General features: G+C 38.6%; 1 protein-coding gene across 1 annotated transcript; it reads left to right on the top strand.

The window, feature by feature from the left end:
* The first annotated feature begins 5,273 nt into the window (after positions 1-5,273).
* On the top strand, positions 5,274-13,291 carry LOC149097695 (peroxidasin homolog). Its single transcript, XM_089279477.1, has 8 exons — positions 5,274-5,429; positions 6,052-6,097; positions 7,638-8,244; positions 8,890-9,133; positions 9,599-9,783; positions 10,472-10,764; positions 11,376-11,941; positions 12,463-13,291. The coding sequence occupies exons 2-8, from the start codon at positions 6,084-6,086 to the stop codon at positions 12,528-12,530; spliced, it is 1,977 nt and encodes a 658-aa protein (XP_089135603.1). The 5' UTR covers positions 5,274-5,429; positions 6,052-6,083; the 3' UTR covers positions 12,531-13,291.
* The last annotated feature ends 8,325 nt before the right edge of the window (positions 13,292-21,616 follow it).

Below are 21,616 nucleotides of genomic sequence, written 5' to 3'. Positions count from 1 at the left end.
TCATTATAACGCGCGCTCGGATTGGCTCGGTGAAACACCATGCAGGGTAAACTGAAGTTTGAAGTTTTTGCTCCGGCATTTTGACAAATTTGACCAAAATAAATCGTTCCCCATGACTCAGACAAACGTAATCCAAACATGTTCACTGTTGTCTACAATAAACACAGTTTGGAGGCCATTGTTAACAATCACCGGACCAATTTTTCAAACGGACCACTTTTTTACACCTCTCACCCAACGATTGAGCTCTTCATGTCAGCTCGACACTAATTACATCATTACGCAATATTGGTGCAGGGGTGGATCCAGGAATTTCTCAAATGGGGGTGGCGGGTGGGTGGGGGTTTGTACACCTTACGATACGATACGGTACGATAACTTTATTTATACACACGGTATTTCCATCAATTTATTTATGATAATCAACTAGCTACCTATATCTTGCTAACTACAGTCAAAGAATAAAACTTCCAAACAAATAATAAGAAACTGCTTTTCATGGAGGCCGTGTAGGAAAAATTTACTTAAAACTGTGGCGACTCAGTTAAGTCTCGAACTCGGTTAATGAAGTTACTTGTCCTAGTTCTATAGGTAAGTTGTTCCAAAACTGAGCTCCACAGTACGAAAAACTTCTCTTCAGACGATCAGTGTGAGGTTGTGGAAGAATTATTTTGTTTTCAGTATTCCTCAAACGATAAGCACTCGCATTGTCGCGATGAACAAATCTTGATCGCAGATAATATGGTGTCTTATCATGCAATTTCTTTTACGTCATGATAGATTTCTTGTCTAATCTTTGATAACAGAGATTGTGTCACCCTAATGCCCGGAACGCATGATCCAAATTACTATCATTGCTCCGCTGAGATTTAGATACTAGCCGCGCGATTTTGAAGCCTTTGGAGCTTTTCCGCAAGGCCCTACGTTTAAGATTCCCCACACCACATTACAATAATCCAAGTGTGGCTCAACAAGGCTAAAAATAAACTTTGATAAAAATATTAAATGAGATATAATGCCGAATTCGCTTAATTGCATCAATGGCCGGAGCAATCTATTTAGACATTTTCAATATGGCATTCCCAATTTAAACTTTGGTCAATATAGACTTCAAGGGATTCAGCTGAAGCTACTTGTTCTACGGCCTTGTCGCTTATAGTAAGAGAAGGGCTTTCTGTAAATTGCGATCACCTCAACCCCTCCCTTGTATTCGCCTCTGTTTGGTGACTTATACGATAAGGTTTTGTTCTGGTTTGTTTAACTGACGAATAAACTTTGTTTATGTATATGTTACAATTGAATTTACTTTACAATACGTTAAAGAGAACAAGTACCTGACTGCAATATTTGCACAGCACAATATTTGCGTGCGCGGTTCGTTCGCTCGTCAGTTCGTTTATTCATTCGTTCACCGAGATAACGTGTAAATGTAAATGTATGCTACTAGGCGCCTCTGCAGACAATGATTATCATGTTACCTCTCTTACCCCATTTGGTCAGTAAGTTCTCTCGTAGCCATTCCAAGATACGCGCCTGTTGTTGTCCAGATTTAGATCGGCCTTGATTTGTGGATGATGAGAGTGGCTTGCTCTGTTAAACCGATGGATCTTTTCATTATCATTAAGACTTTCTCCTGGACCTCCAAAAGCGTTGTACAAGGTTTATTTTAAGGTTGAAGTTTTGAGCTGTTTTGATCGTTTCGACTGTGATGAGTTCTCACGAAAAAAACTGAATGTGTTAAGTACACAGTACTTTACAGGTAAATACCTATAGTCACTGACTGAATTTCTATCAAATGAGGCCAAATCCACATTTAACATTCTTGAATCAGAGGATGGAAGTTAGTCACATGAAAGTGTCTAAAGTGGCGTTTTACTAAAGTTCTAACACGTACAAACATAGGCACGCAAGACGTGCAAGAGTTATTTATTGCGAAGTAAAAGCCTCTGGAAGTACACATAGCAGCGTTCAGTGGACTCTTAACAGTTGTGATTCGGGTTAACCCATCAAGTCTGTTTGTTCACAATGCTCAGCAAAAAGTATATAGATAAATAGGATTTTTTTCACCTTAAGAAATGTGATATCAAGCCTAATTTTATCAAGGGTTTGATTTAAACAATTCTAGTAGCTTTGTTTATGAGAACTTCAATGGTGGTTTCTAGCAAGACAGGGAAGAGTCACTGAGTGGGTAATTTTTCTGGACTAATGTTATAGCAATAATTGATTTAATTACCGTAAAGAGTCGCTTATAAGGCATGGGCTTATACAACATCGTAAGGAGTTTTAAATGGGCTTAAAAACGGAGAAAAAAATGTTTCGCAAGGAGCTACCGTGTTGATCAAAATAATAAATCGAGATTATATTATTTAAAACTAGAGGGGGGCTTATATCCGGGGGGGCTTATAATCGAAAGTAATAATTTGTTTGCGGGTAGACGAGCCTATAATCGGAGTAGCTTATAAGCGGCAGGACTTACAAGTGGCAGTTTATGGTATAACATCATCGCGCAGTAGGATGGTCTTCTACTGTTGTTTCTGGAGACACCAATCTGTCCCCCCTCCGAAAAAAAAAGAATTCTTCAGGGGCGAATGATGTCATCTCCATGTTTATCCATGTGCTTTTTTTCAAGTGTTATGCAATATTGCGGTCTTTCGAGTGTCGAGGCAGCTTATTGTGGACTGTAGCGGATAAGTCGTTTATTTAAATTTCGAAGTCTGAGTTCATGGCATTTGAAAACCTTGCAAACATGTCTTCACGAAATGTGGACTAGTTATTTCTCTCTTTACCCCTGTTTGGGGTATTATTTTTATGGTGCACCTTTGTATTAAAATAATCAGTGATAATTATTGGAGAAACGTTGTTTTTGTCGTAGTATGTTGCCTCTTTCTCATCCACCCATTCCTCCAGTGCGTGTACACGCTTTCATTGTTTCCGAATTTTAGATGTTCATGTTCACGAAAAGTTTTCCGGTCGTGAGTAAGACCGTCGGGGAAAGTGAAGCAACAGATGGAAACAGAGAGAAAGAAGGACAACTGATGAGTATTTCATAAATTGCTTTTTCCAGGTTCCTTCAAAAGCACACACGAATTAAAGGAACGAACGAAGACAATAGGAGATAAAAGTTTATTGTCTGGTACGCAGCTTTAACTGAAAGACATGGTAGGTAATTAGGAGAAAACATTTTCCGTCCGTGTTTCTATCTAGTTAAATAAGAACACAGATAGAAGCTTTGGCCCAAGTGAGAAATAGTTTTTTGGTGAGCTTGAATCCTTTATCGTGTTATGCAAGTCCAGCTCAATCTTGTTAAACAGGTGCGAAATTTGTAGTCAGGTAGTTGTTCTCTTTAACAGATTGTATTGTTACTTCAGTCGTAACATATATTGTTTTTATAAACAAAGCGTATTCGTCAGTAAAACAAACTACAACATAGATATTCTGATCAATACTAAGCTATCTTCTCAGTTTACTTCTCAGTGAAATATCAAAAGCACATCGTAAAACTCACCAATATTGCGTAATAATGTAATTAGTGCGGATAAAAGCTGATATGTAGAGCTCAATTGTTGGGTGAGATCGTGTGGAAAAATTCGTCCAATGCATGTCTGAAAGATGAACATGAGATAATTTTCATTTGTGCACTTTAACCAGTCTTTATTTAACCATCTATACCTACTCCACTATGATGACTATAAACGTTATTACACAAATTAACCTATTTGTTTGAAAATTGTATGCACGTTCAGCTTACTACTAATGACCAACTTTCGTGAACGGTATCGAACGCTTTGTACAATGTCGTGACATCATAAATTTCTGCCAAGCTTCTAGAAGAATACGTGTATTTACGGCGTCTTACATTATTCACTCATGCCCGAACAAATAGTGACATGTCAATGAAGCTAAACGCTAAAGGATACCGTGCCTTTACAAATTGAAAAAGTAAATAAATAATATAAAAGTGGAAGATATGTTTGCATTTCAGGACCGACTCCCAACAATCTTACGTATTCTCGCTCTGGCCTTTTGAAAGGCTTACTACCACAAGTAAATAAGTAAAATACCGTGTAATAAAAGTGATACTTAATGCCCAAATATGAAATAATTATTTTCAAAAAGAATGAAATAAACCTCGACGATAAACTATAGTATACACACGCAAAAACTAACTTCCATTATTTAGATTTTCGGTTATTTATTTTGAGACATATGTAGTTTTTACTTTCAGGACGAAAATCTTGCTAAGTAGGCAGTAGTACACAGATCGAGGAACTACACCAATACTTGTTAGTCCATCAGTCTCTGACGTGGGCTAATGACGATCGACGTCAACATAATTAAAATTTAATTTATGACGTATAATTACAACGACAATTGAAAAAATAGAATATTTTTGCCACTTATTTGAACATCCTGTGCAAGTTTGGAATCAACCCAGATCGAATAACAGTGTTATAGCAATGTCCTTTTAATCGGAGTGTTCATCCGACAATATCTACAAAAACAAACCTGAGTTTCCGCTTAAAACCCTCAATAGTTTAGCTCGTTCACTCTAGTCGCGTGACATGTGCGGAAAGGGAAGCTCTGTTACGTAAAAGACCAACCACATAGTTTTCAAAAACTAATTTGTTATATTGCCTTTTGAAAACAAAACTGCTCTCATAATGTGTCAATTACGTACAAAGAGATGTATTCTTGAACCAATATCACCGACCGGATTCAGGATTAAGCATGCGCACAACATCAACATACAAAGACACGCGTAACTTAAACCCAAAGTGGATGTTGTTACGTAACTCACTCCTTCGAGTCAGAACAAGCTTCACAAAGAAAAAAAAAAAGACTAGAAAAGAAAAAAAAAAACAATAAAAACAAATAAATGCAAATAAACGCACGGATAATTCTTTCGTTTCACACACCGTTGGGTTTTTGACCTTTTGTGGCAAACGCCCTCGTCACGCGCTCATAACATCATTCTAAGTTATATAACAAAACAATTAATTTCTTTTTGTTCCATGAGAACTTCAAAGTCCACATAACCATTGGTATTGCGGTTTCAGCAATATCATAACTGCTGTATCGATTTCCATTTTGTTATGAATGATACAAAGATCATTAAAGTGATTTTGTCACATCATGTATAAAAAACAAACAAATCAGGGTGATATTGCTTTCAGCTACATGCTACCGCTTGCGTGAAAATCTGAAAATAGTTCTGCACGGACCACGGGCAACTTTAGATATCGGCTTTAAAGTTTAAAGTGCTTTTGTTATTTGATGACTAATGACTGTCAATACCTTGCACACCGTAACAAATAAAAGGGAACACGATCAACTCATTTCACCACAGCAAGCAACGTTCTCCGCTGAAGATCTGAGCTTCTTGACGGAATCGTTCTGTTCTCTCTTGAGTTCTCCTCTCCAAGTAACAGGTATTGTACGATTACATATATGCACGATACATTTTCTTAGTCTGATGTTCAAATTTAAATTTCTGCTGTAGAAGCAAGGAAAAAGTAATAAGTGCGACTAAAGAGGCTTGTAGAGCGAAATATTTTTTTTTGGTTCCCAAGAATGTTTCCTTTAAAGGGCATCAGAATTCATCAAAGTTTTAATCTTCCCCTTGATTCATTTATTCATGTTTTATCTTACTTTGTAACTTTACTTGCACATTTTTAGCTCTTGTTTTTGAGTTCTCAATTCGCTAACTTCAAACAGTGGCCCTTGCAAGCAAAGGCTATTTTGTTGTCTCTGGCCACCTTAAAGGGGCTCTAACAAATGACAACTTTGTTCTTTTTACTTCTTTGAGTAAGGTCAGGGGTAAATAATTATTAATGAAACGAAAAAGTGCCTTAGTCTTTTAAATTTGGACCTAAATCATAGCAAACTGAGGCTAAAACTACCAGTTTGCCGAATTTGTGTCGATGGTTTTAGCCTGTATTTCGTGTTGTTAATGTCACATACTGTTTCAGTGACCCACTGATGGCACTATAGAATACAGGTAGTATGAATTAGTTTGCCAGTATTGATGTAATACTCTCTGTGATTCAACAGGTGAAAAGTGAGAGCCATTAGCCAAAAGCAAAATGTACACCACAAGGTATGTTTAAGTTACGATGAATAAATCGATGTTATCTTGGTGATACCGCGCAGTATCGCTAACGTTCAACTTAGACTTTGAAACGTTTTTGAGTCGAACTAGCCAACATCTCACAGCTCCATGCCCCAAGATTCCTTGTGTGTTTAAATGAAAATAGTATACCAAGTTGTTTTGCCTTGAAATAAAGAGTATACAGTATACGATGGGTCACCATGTCGGTATATAGTGCTCAAAATGCAGAGCAGGGCTAAAATCCTCTTCTTTCATCGTTTGAAGAAATATCACAAAAGTCCTTTCGGTTATGCCTCGATAGGTTTAGATGCTTTTCCTTAATCCAAACATGCGTTTTGACATTATACGCAGAAAACACAAAACTAGTGCTCCAATAAACTAAGCACAAATGTAAAGCAACTAGTTAAATAGCCCCCTCTTACAGAGTAACTGTCACTCCTAGAGCTGTAAGCACCATTAATTTCAAAGCGAACTTTCTTTGACTTTCTGCGACCGGGATCTCCGCCTCCCTTCCCCTCATCTCCCCCTTTCTTCCGTTACTTCAGGAATATTCAACAATAATAAAACTTACGGGATATATCGTTCGTCCGTACAATTTTTTCTTAGCAAAAGCAGTATGAGATGATGACGTCATATGACATGATTACTACGGCATGTTATTCATGCAGGTCCCATCTTGGATTCGCCACCTTTTTGTTTTGTTCAAAGACCCTACCACTAGACACGGAACGCAGAAATGCTACTATGAAGTCGTAAAACTTTCAAAATAACTGTATGAACGTTACATTTTGGTAATACGGACAAGAAAATTCCAAAATTGGATAAATACAGGTGGTCAAAGTTTAGTTGCCGTGGGACATTAAGTTCGTCCATCTACCGAATTATGATCCATTGACATTTTTATTTACTCAGTCTTTCCTTCTTTATTGTCTTCCTTCCTCCCATCCGTCCATCCTTTCGGTAATATAATTAACACTTACTCCACGACCAAGCCTTTGATATGAGATGGTAGATAACCAACAAGGTGTGTAACCAACGTCGAGATGGCTATAATCATCACGTTACCAACAAGCGCTGATGGAATGATGTTTTTAAATGGCCCTAAACTGTGGAAAAATTAAACTAAAATAAGAAATAAAGCGCCCCAAACATTTACGCGTATACTTCCCATATTTGTAGAGCGGGTTATTACTGCTCATATACCACGATGGCCGCTAAGCCAAAGAAAACTCTTGAATTACATTGTTCCACGATCCAGTTTTTAATAACGATAGTTACCACTTATTATCGTTATTTTGTCATATATTATAAGACATGGTAACATTTAAGACGTCATAATAATAATAATAATAATAATAATAATAATAATAATAATAGTAGTAGTAGTAGTAGTAGTAGTAGTAATAATAGAAAAATATAACTAATCTTAAAAGGCATATATTATATGAGCCGATGATAATTTGTCATGGAGCCCATAAATACACTGTGATGTTTAACTTTCAATTTGTCTCTCTTTTCTCTATTGCAGCTTTCTCTTTGGAATGCTACTTGTCATTGGCTGGTATGAAACGCCTCAAGCGCAAGTTTCTTCTTCTGGGCAACTACTACTGGATACGCTGAGCCTCACAAACTGCGAGGTTTCACTCGCCAAAAGATTATTATGTCTTAAACACGGCAAGTATCGCACGTTTGATGGCACATGCAACAATCTCTGCAACATTACAACCGGAGCCACCTTTACACCGCATCGTCGTCTCCTTCCCGATGCGTATGAGCCAGACTTCCAACCTCGGCAATTCTCGACCTTCCAAGCACCCTCCGGCGAAGCATTTCCCCTTCCAAACGCAAGACAAGTTAGCAAGAAAGTGTTTGACAGTGTTGAAGCCCAAGCCGATTTTACCCACTTGGTAATGACGTGGGGTCAATTTTTGGACCATGACCTCACGCTAACTGAGTTTACTGTAGGGGTGGACCCACAAAACGATTGTGGCGGGAGCCAGGACGCTTGTCCCAGCCTGTTTGATAAGCCTGACTGCTTTGGAGTCAACATCACCAGCGGGAATAATCTATTGAGTGATCCAAGCGCAAAATGTACTCCTCTCTCCAGGTCAGAACGGGACGATAATGGCAACCAGGTCAGTTGTTATCCTTGATGATACATAGGACAGTTTCTAATCTTCTGAGATCACACATTGGTCAGTCTCTTTTTCTAAATTACACGCAGTTCATATATGGTCAACTTTCTTATCATATGTGCCTAATAGATCAGTTACTTAATCATGACTTCACATAATGCACATGTCATGCAGGCCACTTTGGTTTCACAGAGTCGAATAAGCAAAAAAAACAAACATTCATAGAACAAAGTGGCTAGACAAAGAAAGACTTCAGCAAACGTTAACTACACTAGCTTCCCGCAAAATTTTAATGACCGCATTAAATAATACTTGAAATAATATTATGTTACTCAGTAGCTAGTTATCTTTAAGGACAACGTGAAAAGGGATAGCTATACTATCATCTATTTGATAAAGCTACTGTGTGAATATATCTTCCTTCAAAAAGTAAGTAGTAACAAAGTTCTGATAAAGAAAAAAAATAGATCATTTTAGGTAAGCTTGCCATGTTATTGGTTATCTCCCCTGTTAAGACTTAGGGATTAGTGGAAATCGTTGTATTCTATGTAATTCTGCAGTTTCCTTGGATTATAAACAGTTTAGCGTGCTTAGCAAAATGAATAGTTGTCTCTAACCTAAATAAACTAAATTTTTTTACTACAGATAAACGAGATAACCTCTTACCTTGATTCATCAAATGTGTACGGCTCAGATCTCGAAAACGCGAACAGCCTTCGCAAATTCACAGGGGGAGAACTTCTGGTTGAAGCCTTTCCTGACATTTATCAATTACCAGTTCTACCGGCGGCTGAATCTGCGGGCGGTGAAGCAGGCTTCTGTAGATCCGAAAATGTTACAGCTGAACCTTGTTTCAGAGCTGGTGATCCTCGGGTGAATGAAAATCAAGGTGGGAGAAATAAAAGACGTAACTGAACTTAGCGATAAAGTTGAGGTTCATAATAAAACTGAACAATTAAAAACAAATACCTTGTAGTACTCACCGGCAGGTATACATAAATTCTCAATCACTGTATTTGAAGTCATAAATGACAAATGAACTAGTTTATTTGAATTTGGCTTGAAGCGGTTTGCAGATGAGTTACGTAAAACCAAAATCAAAGTTATCATTTTAGCAAATCACAAATGACACAGACAATATAGTGGACCAATCAAAACTCGAAGTACATGCATGTAGCTGACGCGAAGCGCGCGGGAAAACATGAGCGAGCGAGTGACGATTGGTTTTGGTTTCACTTCTGATTAAATGAAAAAGTGGCGCAAGTTTTGTAAGCCAATCGGGTGGCGTAGTAATGCAAAAATGAATTTTTACTTAACTTTATTTAAATAACCATTCTGTTCTCTTGTTTGACAGCTTTAATGGCAATGCACGCTCTGTGGGCTCGTGAACACAACCGTATTGTCAATATCCTACACTTATTAAATCCATGGTATGATGACGAGAAACTGTATCAAGAGGGACGCCGAATCGTTGGTGCCTGTATGCAACACATTACATATAATGAATGGTTGCCAACACTCATTCCCAGTCTAGCTTTGGTAAGACCCAGATGGAAGAACATAATGTAACAATTCGTCCTTTCTTTTCTCAATGGGAAAAAATCCTAGATATATATTTATTTGTAACTTCTGAATTATAAGGAAGTTCCGTTCAAAGGGTTACTTGATCACAAAAAGGACTCATCCACAAACTTAAAGTGGTACTATGATCAAATTTTACCCCTTGAATTTTGAGCTTAATCACATAGAATTCCACGAAAGATAAAAAACGCCGTTTACCGTTTGCAAATATCTGTATTCGTCCCTGAGATATTTAAGTTTAAAAATGTGTAAAATACGTAAATCAGCAAGTTATGCACTTCCAGTCAGTGTAACATGTAAAAAGTACTCAGCCGTGACTGCATTAGACTGGTCTCCTTCGGGCATTTCGTAAGCTTGTTTCGTGCTTTCGGCAAAACTTCGCCCCTGCACCATATCTCAGCGAGACACGCCAAAGCATGAATCAATTGCTGAATTTTATTTTGATCCGGGACGCTCCAAGTGAATGGATATTAACAACGGCGTACACACCTGCGAAACCTATTTAGCATCAGCAGTACGCCGTACAATCTAAGAGATTCTGAGATCAAACTAGACTTGCCCAAGCCGCGCACGAACTACTACATGCAAGCGTGGCTTTTCTCCAAGTGAATGGATATTAAGAACAAACGACCGTTTTCTGTTTCAGAGGAAAGAAGCAGGAGTTGCGTTGGAGGCACCTGGAACACTCTTTGGCGGTTACGATCCTTTCACAAAGGCTTCAATGTTCAACGTATTCTCTACGGCTGCCTTAAGAATAGGCCACACTCTGATTCGGGAAACCTTTACATTGGCGGATGGAGTTCGTGGAGGGAACCGCCTGAATGAATCTGTAGTCACGTTTTTTGACCCAGCAGTGCTCTACGAACTAGAGTTAGGAGTCAATCCCTATACAGGCATATATCTTGGATTGGCTTTGGAAAGAGCTCTCGATTTTGATCGGTATGTGTTTGTTCAGCCTTGGTTTGTAAGACAAAATAAACTGATTGACAATCGCAAAGCAAAACCTTCATTTCTCGATTGTCTTTCAGCAGCCCTTGAACTGTAACTTAAATTAAAAGTGAGGGTGATTTAAATGCAATACAGTACTTCTCAAAGAGATCTTCTGACTAAAAGACACTATTCCTCCAAACTATTAAACGTTGACCTCACTCGGTCAATGAGCGTCTTATAACATGACAAATTTTGTATGCGCGCGCGTGTGCGTGAACTTTTCATTTGTGAGGGTGTTGACTTTGTTTCTGCGCTTCCTGTGTAAGTTTCCTAATGAATAGTTTTGTATCTTACAACTTGGTCAGTATAGTAACTTCGCTGTCAGAATGTTCCTTCTCTGTCGTTAACGTGCATCGATTTTTCAGGGCCTTACCTGTGAATTAAGTTATTTTGATAACAGCAGCTGTTGAAAGGACACCAAATTCATGAGTAGATTTGTTTAAATATAATGATCTTAATTGCAAGTTCCGACTTGCATGCACAACATTCTTCAAACAGTTGAAAACGATTGTCCAAAAAATCGCATTTGACAATAATTTAGTGATTTTTCCTTCTCGTAGGAACATTGCTTTGGCAGTGTTGGAAAACCTGATAATACCAGGCCCAGGTGATGGCTTTCGTGGTGACCTTGCTGCTATAAACATGCAGCGTGGACGAGATCATGGCTTACCAGGGTATATCCAGTTTTCAACACTTTGTGGTGGTCCTGCAGCTACAGGTACAAACTTCAATGATCTTACAGATATACCATTTGCTCAGCGGGTAAGACTGGAAGGTACTTACCGAACTGTCGAGGACATCGATATATTTGCGGGAATATTGAGTGAAAACATTCTAGCAGGCAGTGCGTTGGGACGAACCGCCACCTGTCTGCTTCTCACACAGTTTAACAACACGCGCCGTGGTGATCGCTTCTGGTATGAGAATGACGACCCTCTCACCGGATTTCCCATAAAACAACTGGACGAGATAAGAAACTGTAATCTAGCTCGAGTGATATGTGACAACTCAGACGGCGTTTTCACTATTCAGCCCAAGGTTTTCATGCGAAGGCTTAGGGATACTCCAAATGATGATGTGTCCTGCAGCGATTTGCCTTATGTCGACTTGGAAGTTTTTAAAGAGAGTAAGTACTTTTTGCTATTTGCTATTTGTATTCCGGACATTCTATTAAGATAGTAAAGAACTCCTTTTTTTTTCTTACAATATTTTGAAAATGTTTCTACAAATTACTCCGAGAGTAAACATTCCATCAGACTTGTCTTAAAAGTTACCGTGGCAAAGTTTGCACCGTCTTATGAAACCTAGGCGTTTACAATCTCGGATGTAATGTGCAGCGTCTTATAAATGGTCGACAGTAATTTAGAAGTAGAACATTCAAAGATTCAAAAGAATAGCCCGCATCTCTCTTCTTTCCCTCCTCCAGATGTAACGGGCGATAATCGAAATGTGTGGGACATGAGCTCGCTGACACAGACTTAAGGCTCGCGAAAAGAAAAGGGTAGCTGTAATATTTCCTTCTGCTCCCTTTCCGCGCTGTCAATCACCAATAACATAAAATATTAAAATTCTCGGAAAGCCGGCGATAGTTTACAGTGCAGAACAAGTACTAAGTGAAATATTGATTTGTTATGTCTTGATTGCTAGGTCCCAAATATTACGGTGCTCCCAAACTTTCCCGGAGTGGTGGTTTTGGCGGAAATGTCGCTGCTTGAAGTATTCCCAGGGATCCATTCTTGAATTTGTGCCATGCAAGGTTTTGTTTTAGTTAGTCAAAAACGATGTAGTTGATGTTAATAATGAATGTAACACGCCTGAGTTACAACCTACGTGGCCGTCGAATAGCTAGTTATATAACCAATATTATAATTGATAAAGGATTAAATTGCCTTGTTAGTCAATAAGTATAAGCAGTCATTAATTGTAATATCAATCGATCATTCCATTTTTAGGAAACGCACGATAAATTGTTTATAACATAAAGGGCAAAAGTTGATGTGTTCCAGCATCGGTTGATGGTGGACAATCCATTTGAAAAAATATATGATGTGATGCCAGGCCTCTTGAAAAACTCGATAAACTTCGTACGTCCTCGGATAGACTTTCTGACGTTTCTGGTCATCTTAGACAGTCTTGAAAAATCTATTTATACAGTCAGAACATTCGGACATCTTTGGTCAACAATGAAAAAAGTTGAGTACAAATGTCGTCCTTTAGAGCCACTCCTAATTCAGTGATTATATATATGCTCCAAATTCAATCGCTTCAAGCGTGAAACTCGAGTAACTGTAGGTTCTATCTTAATGTTCATGCTCCAAGTTCAGTCAATTTCAGTAATTTTAACCTCTATGTTATAAAGGAAAGTCGGTGCCGAAGAATTTTTTGTCATTTTCAATACTTAGTTTTTGAATGTTAATCTAATAACGAAGCATGTAAAATAGCTCTATGAAAGTGGCAATAAACTTTAGCAACTTTATGTTGAGAGCTCTTCTATGTTTGAACATGCATGAGCTACTATGCAATTCATACCCCACTCCCCTTCAACCCTGCCCCCGCCCCTCCCGCCCTACCCCCAAGCGAAGTCAATTGCGAGTTTCTCCTTCTAAAGTTCCTATCAATATCAATTGATATTCCTGCATGGTGTAAGGAGATGATTCGTTCCTTTGGGTATTTTATCCCCTTTAAAAAGAAATATTTTCGACAAAGGGGAAGAAATAGTTTACTTCAATGACTCCAGAGACGACTGATCTAAAATGAGAACAAAGTGACTATTATCTTATTAATGCTTCGTTTTATATGCATGGCGATGTGAGATCGAGTATGATAGTCAGAAAACGTTGCAGTCCAAATAGAAACTTAAAAAAAATCATTGTTCAGTCTTGATCTACGTCTACCAAATAACTTAATAACGGTGCCTACTTTTGTTAGCGCGCACACGTTCTGCGCTTCACGCAAGGCATGGTTTATTTTAAGCGCCACGCGCGCGCTGCGGTTGACATTAGGGAGTTTACTAAACCACGACGGCGACGCCGAGGGCAACGTCGATTGATAAATGAATTTATATTTTACCTACGAATCTCGCGATACTCTAAAGTCATTTACTTTGTTTATCACCGTCAAAACTATCGCAAAACTAAATCCGAAACACAGCGATAAATTTGAAATAAGAATTTAAAACAATTGGCCGTCGTGGTTCACGTTCTCCAGACAACACAAAATTTGGTCATTTCACGTTGCTGTCTTGCAGAGAAATGCAGACGGCAGAGAAATGTACAAAGAATCATAACGCACGTGCACAGCCATTGTACTGCTCAATTCTTTTGTTCAGTGGCTTTCCCTTTGCCGTTGCCGTTGTGGTTCCGTAAAATCCTTAATTGACGCAGTCAACTACGCTACCAAGTATACGACTGATGAAAGCAAAATTTTCCTACTGTGACCAAATCAAGTTTAATGAACATGTACTTAAACCAGGAATACCAGAATAGCAGCATATAGCTAACCACTAACAGTTAACGTCTTCCAGCTGAAAACGAGCTGTTATCTGTCGAAAATTATACGGAAATCCAACTGTAAACATGTACCTGTAGATGGCGTCGTACGCGCGCAAAGGAAGTGCGAGATACGCAAATGTTTTACTTACTGGGGAGGTGACGGGAAAAAAATGTAAGAAATGTAACGGGCACCGTAAAAGGTTTCAAAAAAATTCAATAACTTTAAAAAACGCGTTGTTACCGCTATATTTTATATTATGAAATAAAAGTTGCAAGCCTATTCAACCGTCATTAATTTCTCGTTGTGAACCAAAGGTATTTAGACTGTATTTTAGCTGAACCAGAGGAAGGCTGTCAGAGACGCTAAAAGCGTTGTTGCAACGATTTTGTTATTAAAAACATACCAAAATGTTACCATTTACCATGCAGTTTTAAGATCTTTATAAATGTGTTCGCTTTCCTGCATGTAAAGGCGAATTCTAAGGAATGTGAAGAAATTTTACACAAAAATGCTGATGTCAGCATTTTTGTTGAGACTCAAGGCTAATTATCTCGAACAAGAGATTATCAAGTTAAGAGAGTGCATCCCTCATATGGGCCTGATACCAAAGGTAATCCCTCTCAAGTTATTTTTAGTCATGATACTCAGTTCTTCCGAGGATGTTACTCGCGCTATGCGTGGACAGCCGAAGCGACTTTCTCGAAACTACCTCAGACGAAATGGTGGGAACATCATTGTATATGTTTTGATTTCTTTTCATAGCAGAGATGTTTTCTGCGCTCTCAGCCGTCTTTTCGTTCGGCCGGGCCTTCGTTTGTTTTGTGTTCGTTTGGCTGCTCATTATTTGGCCCTTTATTCGGTTTTAGGGAGTTTAATTAAGCAAACTTTAACGGCAACGGCAACGAGTACAATGGCTGTGTAAGTGTGCGTCATAATTCTTTGTTCATTTCTTTGCCGTTGTTTACAAGAGGTCACAAAATAACAACGTGAAATAGCCACATTCTGCATATTCGAGAGAACGTGAACTATACAACGGCCAATTTTTCAAATCCTGTTTCGAATTTTGACGCGTTCTTACATATTCTGTTTGGGATATTTCCGACAGCATAGGTACACTGAATGAATCTTAATACTCGCAAGATTCGTAGGTTGAATATTACGTCGTTTTTTAATCGACGTTGCCTTTGGCGTTGCCTTTGCTGCTTAAACTTCTTTTTGCTACTTGGGCAGCGAGCGTCTTCCTGCACTTTCGACGATCTGTTTGTTGGGTTGCCTAGCTTGTGTTTGGGCGTTTGTTTGCTTTGCACTCGTTTGTCTAAACATTTCTCTGCCGTTCATTCAGTTGTTATTGTTTGTGCCGGGGACATCCGTCTCTTATTCAAACTCCTATTAAAGTTTCGAAATGTATTAAAACATACCGACAGCCAGAGCTCCCTTGCTTGTAATAAAAATATCAAAGAAGACATCCCCACAGCATTGGAGGTTTTCCTTTGCTTTGAAACGAAACGTAAATACATAAACAGATCCTCCACGAAAAAATCCACGCAACACGCGAGTAATATCCGCGGAAGAACTGGGTACAACGTCTAAAAAATAACTTAGGAGGGATTACGTTAGCTAGAGGGTCTATATGGGATTCACTCTCTTACCTTGATAATCTCTTGTCTCGAAAATATGCGTGGCTAACCCAATTTTTCTTTGTGGATTCCAATAGCCCTTGAACGGATCTAAGTTTTCCGCGTGTTCCTAATTTGGCGCAAAAACCTTTGCATTTGGTAAGCACCGTCCTTAACAGAGGCCTGAATTTAATAGCCCCTGGTCATTGCAAGTTGTTATAATAAAGTTTCATTATAACGCGCGCAGGACGAACGAAGGACGAACAGCGACAATAACATAACACGCGCTCGGATTGGTTCAGTTAAATAGCATGCAGGGTAAACTGAATTTCAATTTTTTGCAATGGCATTTTGACGAATTTGACCCAAATAAATCGTCCCCCATGACTCAGACAAACGTAATGGAAACACACTCACTGTTGTCTGCAATGAACATAGCTTGGAGCTTATTGTTAACAAAAATTTAATCACCGCCGGACCAAGTTTTCAAACGGACCAGTTTTATACACTGCGGATCTCACCCAAAGATTGGGCTCTTCAAGTCAGCTCTTATCGGCACTAATTACATCATTACGCAATATTGGTGCAGGGCGGGTGGATCCAGGAATTTCTGAAATGTGTGTGTGTGTGTGTGTGTGTGTGTGTGAAGGGGGGGGGGGTGTACACCTTACGATACGATGATACGATACGGTACGATAACTTTAATTATACACAGTATTTCCATCAGTTTATTTATGATAATCAACTAGCTACATGTTTCATGCTAACTACAATCAAAAACTAAAACTTCCAAAAAAATAATAAGAAACTGCTTTTCAAGGAGACCGTGTAGAAAAAATTTAGTTAAAACTGTGGCGACTTAGTTAAGTCTTGAATTAGGTTAATGAAGTTGCTTGTCTTAGTTCGAGAGGTAAGTTGTTCCAAAACTGAGCTCCATTGTACAAAAAACTTCTCTTCAGATAATCAGTGTGAGGTTGTCGAAGAACTAAATTGTTTTCAATATTCCTTAAACTATAATCTGGATTTTACCTTATTTCTCAACCAGAAAAACAAAAATAACAATGCAGTCGTGAAATGTACGTTATCTTTACCTAATTTGACAATCAGTAAAATAACTATGTATAAAACAATTTTAATCTACTATTTATAGAATAAAAGATAAAAAGCTACTCAACGGGGGGTGGGGATTGCAATCCCCTCAACCCCTCCCTTTTATCCGCCTCTGTTTGGTGACTCATCGGATAAGGTTTTGTTTTGGTTTGTTTTACTGACGAATAAACTTTGTTTATAAAAAGCATTATAACATAACTAAAGCAAAGCGCGCGCTCTGATTGGCTAATTTAGCGTCTACTATTTGCCCATGGGTGTACGCTGCTGACGTGTGTGCTAATGTTTACAAAGCAAACCTTTTGACAGACGTCGTTTCCAAAGTAATGGCCGACGCCCTTCTCCCAGAAATGCGAAACTGTCTTCACAGTTGTGTGAAGATGAAACTTTATCGATTTACTGGTGTGCAGTCGGTTGTCATGAATGAATTTTCGCGCGCTCGTTTTCTCTTGTCATGTAAGACTACACGAACATTTTTTTGTGAGGTAGCTCAATAAAAGGACTTCTGTTGTTCCTATGTCTCAATGTTATGTCATAAAACAAATGGTGAACGCCATAGCGTGCACTATTGAGTTATGGATGCACTTGGGAGGTTTGCTAAGCACTCAAGAAACTAGAGTCGCACGAGGCTATCGCCTCGTGCGACTCTTACGCTTCTTTCGTGCTTAGCAACCTCCCACGTGCATCCATAACTCAATAGTACACGCTATGGCGTTTACCATTTGTTAAGTATATGTTACGATTGAATTTACTTTACAATACGTTAAAGAGAACAAGTACCTGACTGCAATATTTGCACAGCGCAATATTTGCGTGCACGGTTCGTTCGCTCGTCAGTTCGCTTATTCATTCGTTCACCGAGATAACGTGTAAATGTAAATGTATGCTTCTAGGCGCTTCTGCAGACAATGATTATCATGTTACCTCTCTTACCCCATTTGGTCAGTAAGTTCTCTCGTAGCCATTCCAAGATACGCGCCTGTTGTTGTCCAGATTTTAGATCGGCCTTGATTTGTGGATGATGAAAGTGGCTTGCTCTGTTAAACCGATGGATCTTTTCATTATCATTAAGACTTTCTCCTGGAACTCCAAAAGCGTTGTAAGGATCTCTTCTTCACTGAAAGTGATGTCATCAACGCCGTTTACGTTTTCAAAAGTCGGAATCACCGATAAGAGCCCGACAACCAAACGCAAAACCAATAACATGTCTTAGTCAAATTTCTGCGCTTTCAATTATCAAGCTTTCAATTATCACGAATTTGGCTGAAAAGCCAAATACGTGATAATTGAAACGGTCATGTTTCCTGTTATACCTATTACCATGGTGGTCAAAAAGATTTTAAGGAGTTTATATGTTCTGTGACACAGCATAAACTTTACGACTATCATTAATTTGCAAATAATCTAGACATGGTTTATATCAAGGTTGAAGTTTTGAGCTGTTTTGATCGTTACGACTGTGATGAGTTCTCACGAAAAAAACCGAATGTGTTAAGTACACAGTACTTTACAGGTAAATAACTATAGTCACTGACTGAATTTCTATCAAATGAGGCCAAATCCACATTTAACATTCTTGAATCAGAGGATGGAAGTTAGTCACACGAAAGTGTCTAAAATGGCGTTTTACTAAAGTCCTAACACGTACAAACATAGGCACGCAAGACGTGCAAGAGTTATTGCGAAGTAAAAGCCGGCTGGAAGTACACATAGCAGCGTTCAGTGGACTCTTAACAGTTGTGATTCGGGTTAATCCATCAAGTCTTTTTGATCGCAATGCTCAGCAAAAAGTATATAGATAAATAGAATTTTTTTCACCTTAAGAAATGTGATATCGAGCCTAATTTTATCAAGGGTTTGATTTTAACAATTCTAGTAGCTTTGTTTATGAGAACTTCAATGGTGGTTTCTAGCAAGACAGGGAAGAGTCATTGAGTGGGTAATTTTTCTGGACTAATTTTATAGCAATAATTGATTTAATTACCGTAAACAGTGGCTTATAAGGCATGGGCTTATACAACATCGAAAGGGGTTTTGAATGGGCTTAAAAACGGAGGGGCTTATATCCGAGGGGACTTATAAGTGAAATAAAAAAAAAATGTTTCGCAAGGAGCTACCGTGTTGATCAAAATATTGAATCGAGATCATTTTATTTAAAACTTGAGGGGGACTTATATCCGGGGGGGGGGGGCTATAATCGACAGTAATAATTTGTTTGCGGGTAGACGAGCCTATAACCAGAGTAGCTTATAAGCGGCAGGACTTACAAGTGACAGTTTATGGTATAACATCATCGTGCAATAGGATGGTCTTCTACTGTTGTTTCTGGGGACCCCAATCTGTCTCCCCCCCCCCCCCCCCACGAAAAAAAAAGAACTCTTAAGGGGTGAATGATGTCATCTCCATGTTTATCCATGTGCTTTTTTTCAAGTGTTATGCAATATTGCGGTCTTTCGAGTGTCGAGGCAGCTTATTGTGGACTGTAGCGGATAAGTCGTTTATTTAAAGTTCGAAGTCTGCGTTCATGGCATTTAAAAACCTTGCAGACATGTCTTCACGAAATGTGTACGACTTTTCGTACGAACAGAAAGCTGTAGTTTGGCTGCGTGTTATGTGCCCTATTCTCTTTTTAATTCGACCAAAACCAACGCTGCTTTCTACTGAATAAATCAAAGGAGGAAATGTCTAGTCTCACTTTGCTGGTCCAGATTTCTGTGCCCCAATTATGTAACATAAACCCAATGAAAGTGATTACATAGGAAAAGAGTTCAACTCCCACAGGATTGCTTTGGTACACTAACATGTCCTCCGTTTCATTGTTTCGGAAGTGAAAATACGCTGTAGCTGTTCCCCTAAATATATAAAGCCAAGGCGATTCAAAGTCGTGCTCGTAAACAGAATAATTGTCCTAGGTTTAGTAATAAAAGCACGTCGTCTATCATACCGACGTAACAAGCATCGTTTGTGTCGATTTACACGGTCAGGACTATAGACTGCGGACTGTAGACTTCGGACTGCGGGCTGTGGACCACGGACTGGGTATAAAATATGGACTTAGGTATAAAACGCGGACTAAGCATTACGGACCAGGTATAAAACACGGACTCAGTATAAAACGCGGACTGCGGCCTAACTGCAGTCCGTGTTTTTTACTGACCGGTCGTAACTAATATTACGTCAGATACATGTATAAACGAGAACAAACCCTCTAGTATATATGCACGTGCTTTGCGATCTGTTATTGTTAGTTAAGCTTGGCCGGGCTCAATCTGGTCGCGTGGCACGCGAGAAAAGGGAACTAAACTCTTTGACGTAATAAACCAACCACGTAGTTTACAAAAAGTAATTTGTTATATTGCCTTTAAAACCGGAGTTCACTCACTGAGTGTGTCAATTACGCACAGAGAGATATATTCTTGAATCAATATCACCGATGATATCAATTTATTCCACATCGTAACTTACGTATACCTCGTGGTGTACATTTTGCTCTTGGCTAATGGCTGTCACTTTTCACCTGTTGAATCATAGAGAGTATTATATCAATACTGGCAAACTAATTCATAATACCTGTATTCTATATTTCCATCAGTGGTCACTGAAATGAGATGTGACATTAACTACGCGAAATACTCACTACAACCATCTCAACACAAAATCGGCAATGTTTGTAATAACTCAAGTCCAAATAGCAGAAATATCGATATCAGAATAGTCCTCGACTCCCATTGGGTAATTCTAAAAGATGGGAGACGTAAAAAAGTGTGGATTTGGTCTCATTTGATAGAAATTCAGTTGATTATAGTTATTTACCTGTAGAGTAAGTTGCGTACGCAACACATTCAGTTTTTTGTTAGAACTCATTACAGACGTAACGATCAAAACAGCTCAAAAGTTCCACCTAAATATACCTAAAGATTATCTGTAATTTAATGATTGTTGTAAAATTTATGCTGTGTCACGGAATATACAAACTCCTTAAAATTTTTTTTGACCACCCTTGTAATATGTATCAAGTGAAACATGACCGTTTTAAATATCACAAGTTGGCTTAAAAAGCCTTTTTGATTTTTTGTTTGTCCAATTGTTTGGTTTGCGCAGAAATTTGACTAAAAGTTATTGGTTTTGTGTTTGGTTGTCGGGATCGATCTTATCGGTAATTCCGACTTTTGAAAGCGTAAACGGCGTGGATGACACTAATTTCAGTAAGGAAGAGATCCTTACAACGCTTTTGGAGGTACAAGAGAAAGTCTTAATGATAATAAAAAGATCCATCAATTTATCTGAGCAAGCCTCTCTCATCATCCACAAATCAAGGCTGATGTAAAATCTGGACTGACAACAACAGGTGCGTATCTTCGAAATGACTACGAGAAAATATGTTGACCAAAAGGGGGCAAAAGTGGTAACAGGAGAATCATTGTTTGGAGAAGCGCCTAGAACCACACATTAACTTTTAACCTTATCTCAGCGAAGGAATGAATAAACGAACTCATGGACGAACGAACTTGTTGTCTATAACCTATTGTATTGTTACTATGGTCGTAATATAGACTGTTTTTGAAAACAAAGTTTATTCGTCAGTA

Source organism: Orbicella faveolata, unplaced genomic scaffold (genome assembly GCF_042242905.1).
Source record: "Orbicella faveolata isolate gen_17 unplaced genomic scaffold, um_ofav_v1 contig_47, whole genome shotgun sequence".
Lineage (NCBI taxonomy): Eukaryota > Metazoa > Cnidaria > Anthozoa > Scleractinia > Merulinidae > Orbicella > Orbicella faveolata.
The sequence above is the reverse complement of the archived record's forward strand: the minus strand, read 5'-3'. Positions and strand labels throughout refer to the sequence as shown.

Excerpts from the sequence above, each read along its gene's own strand:
- LOC149097695 (XM_089279477.1), top strand. Across the intron at positions 9,134-9,598 it reads TCGGGTGAATGAAAATCAAG|CTTTAATGGCAATGCACGCT; the intron begins GTGGGAGAAATA and ends CTTGTTTGACAG. Across the intron at positions 11,942-12,462 it reads CTTGGAAGTTTTTAAAGAGA|GTCCCAAATATTACGGTGCT; the intron begins GTAAGTACTTTT and ends CTTGATTGCTAG.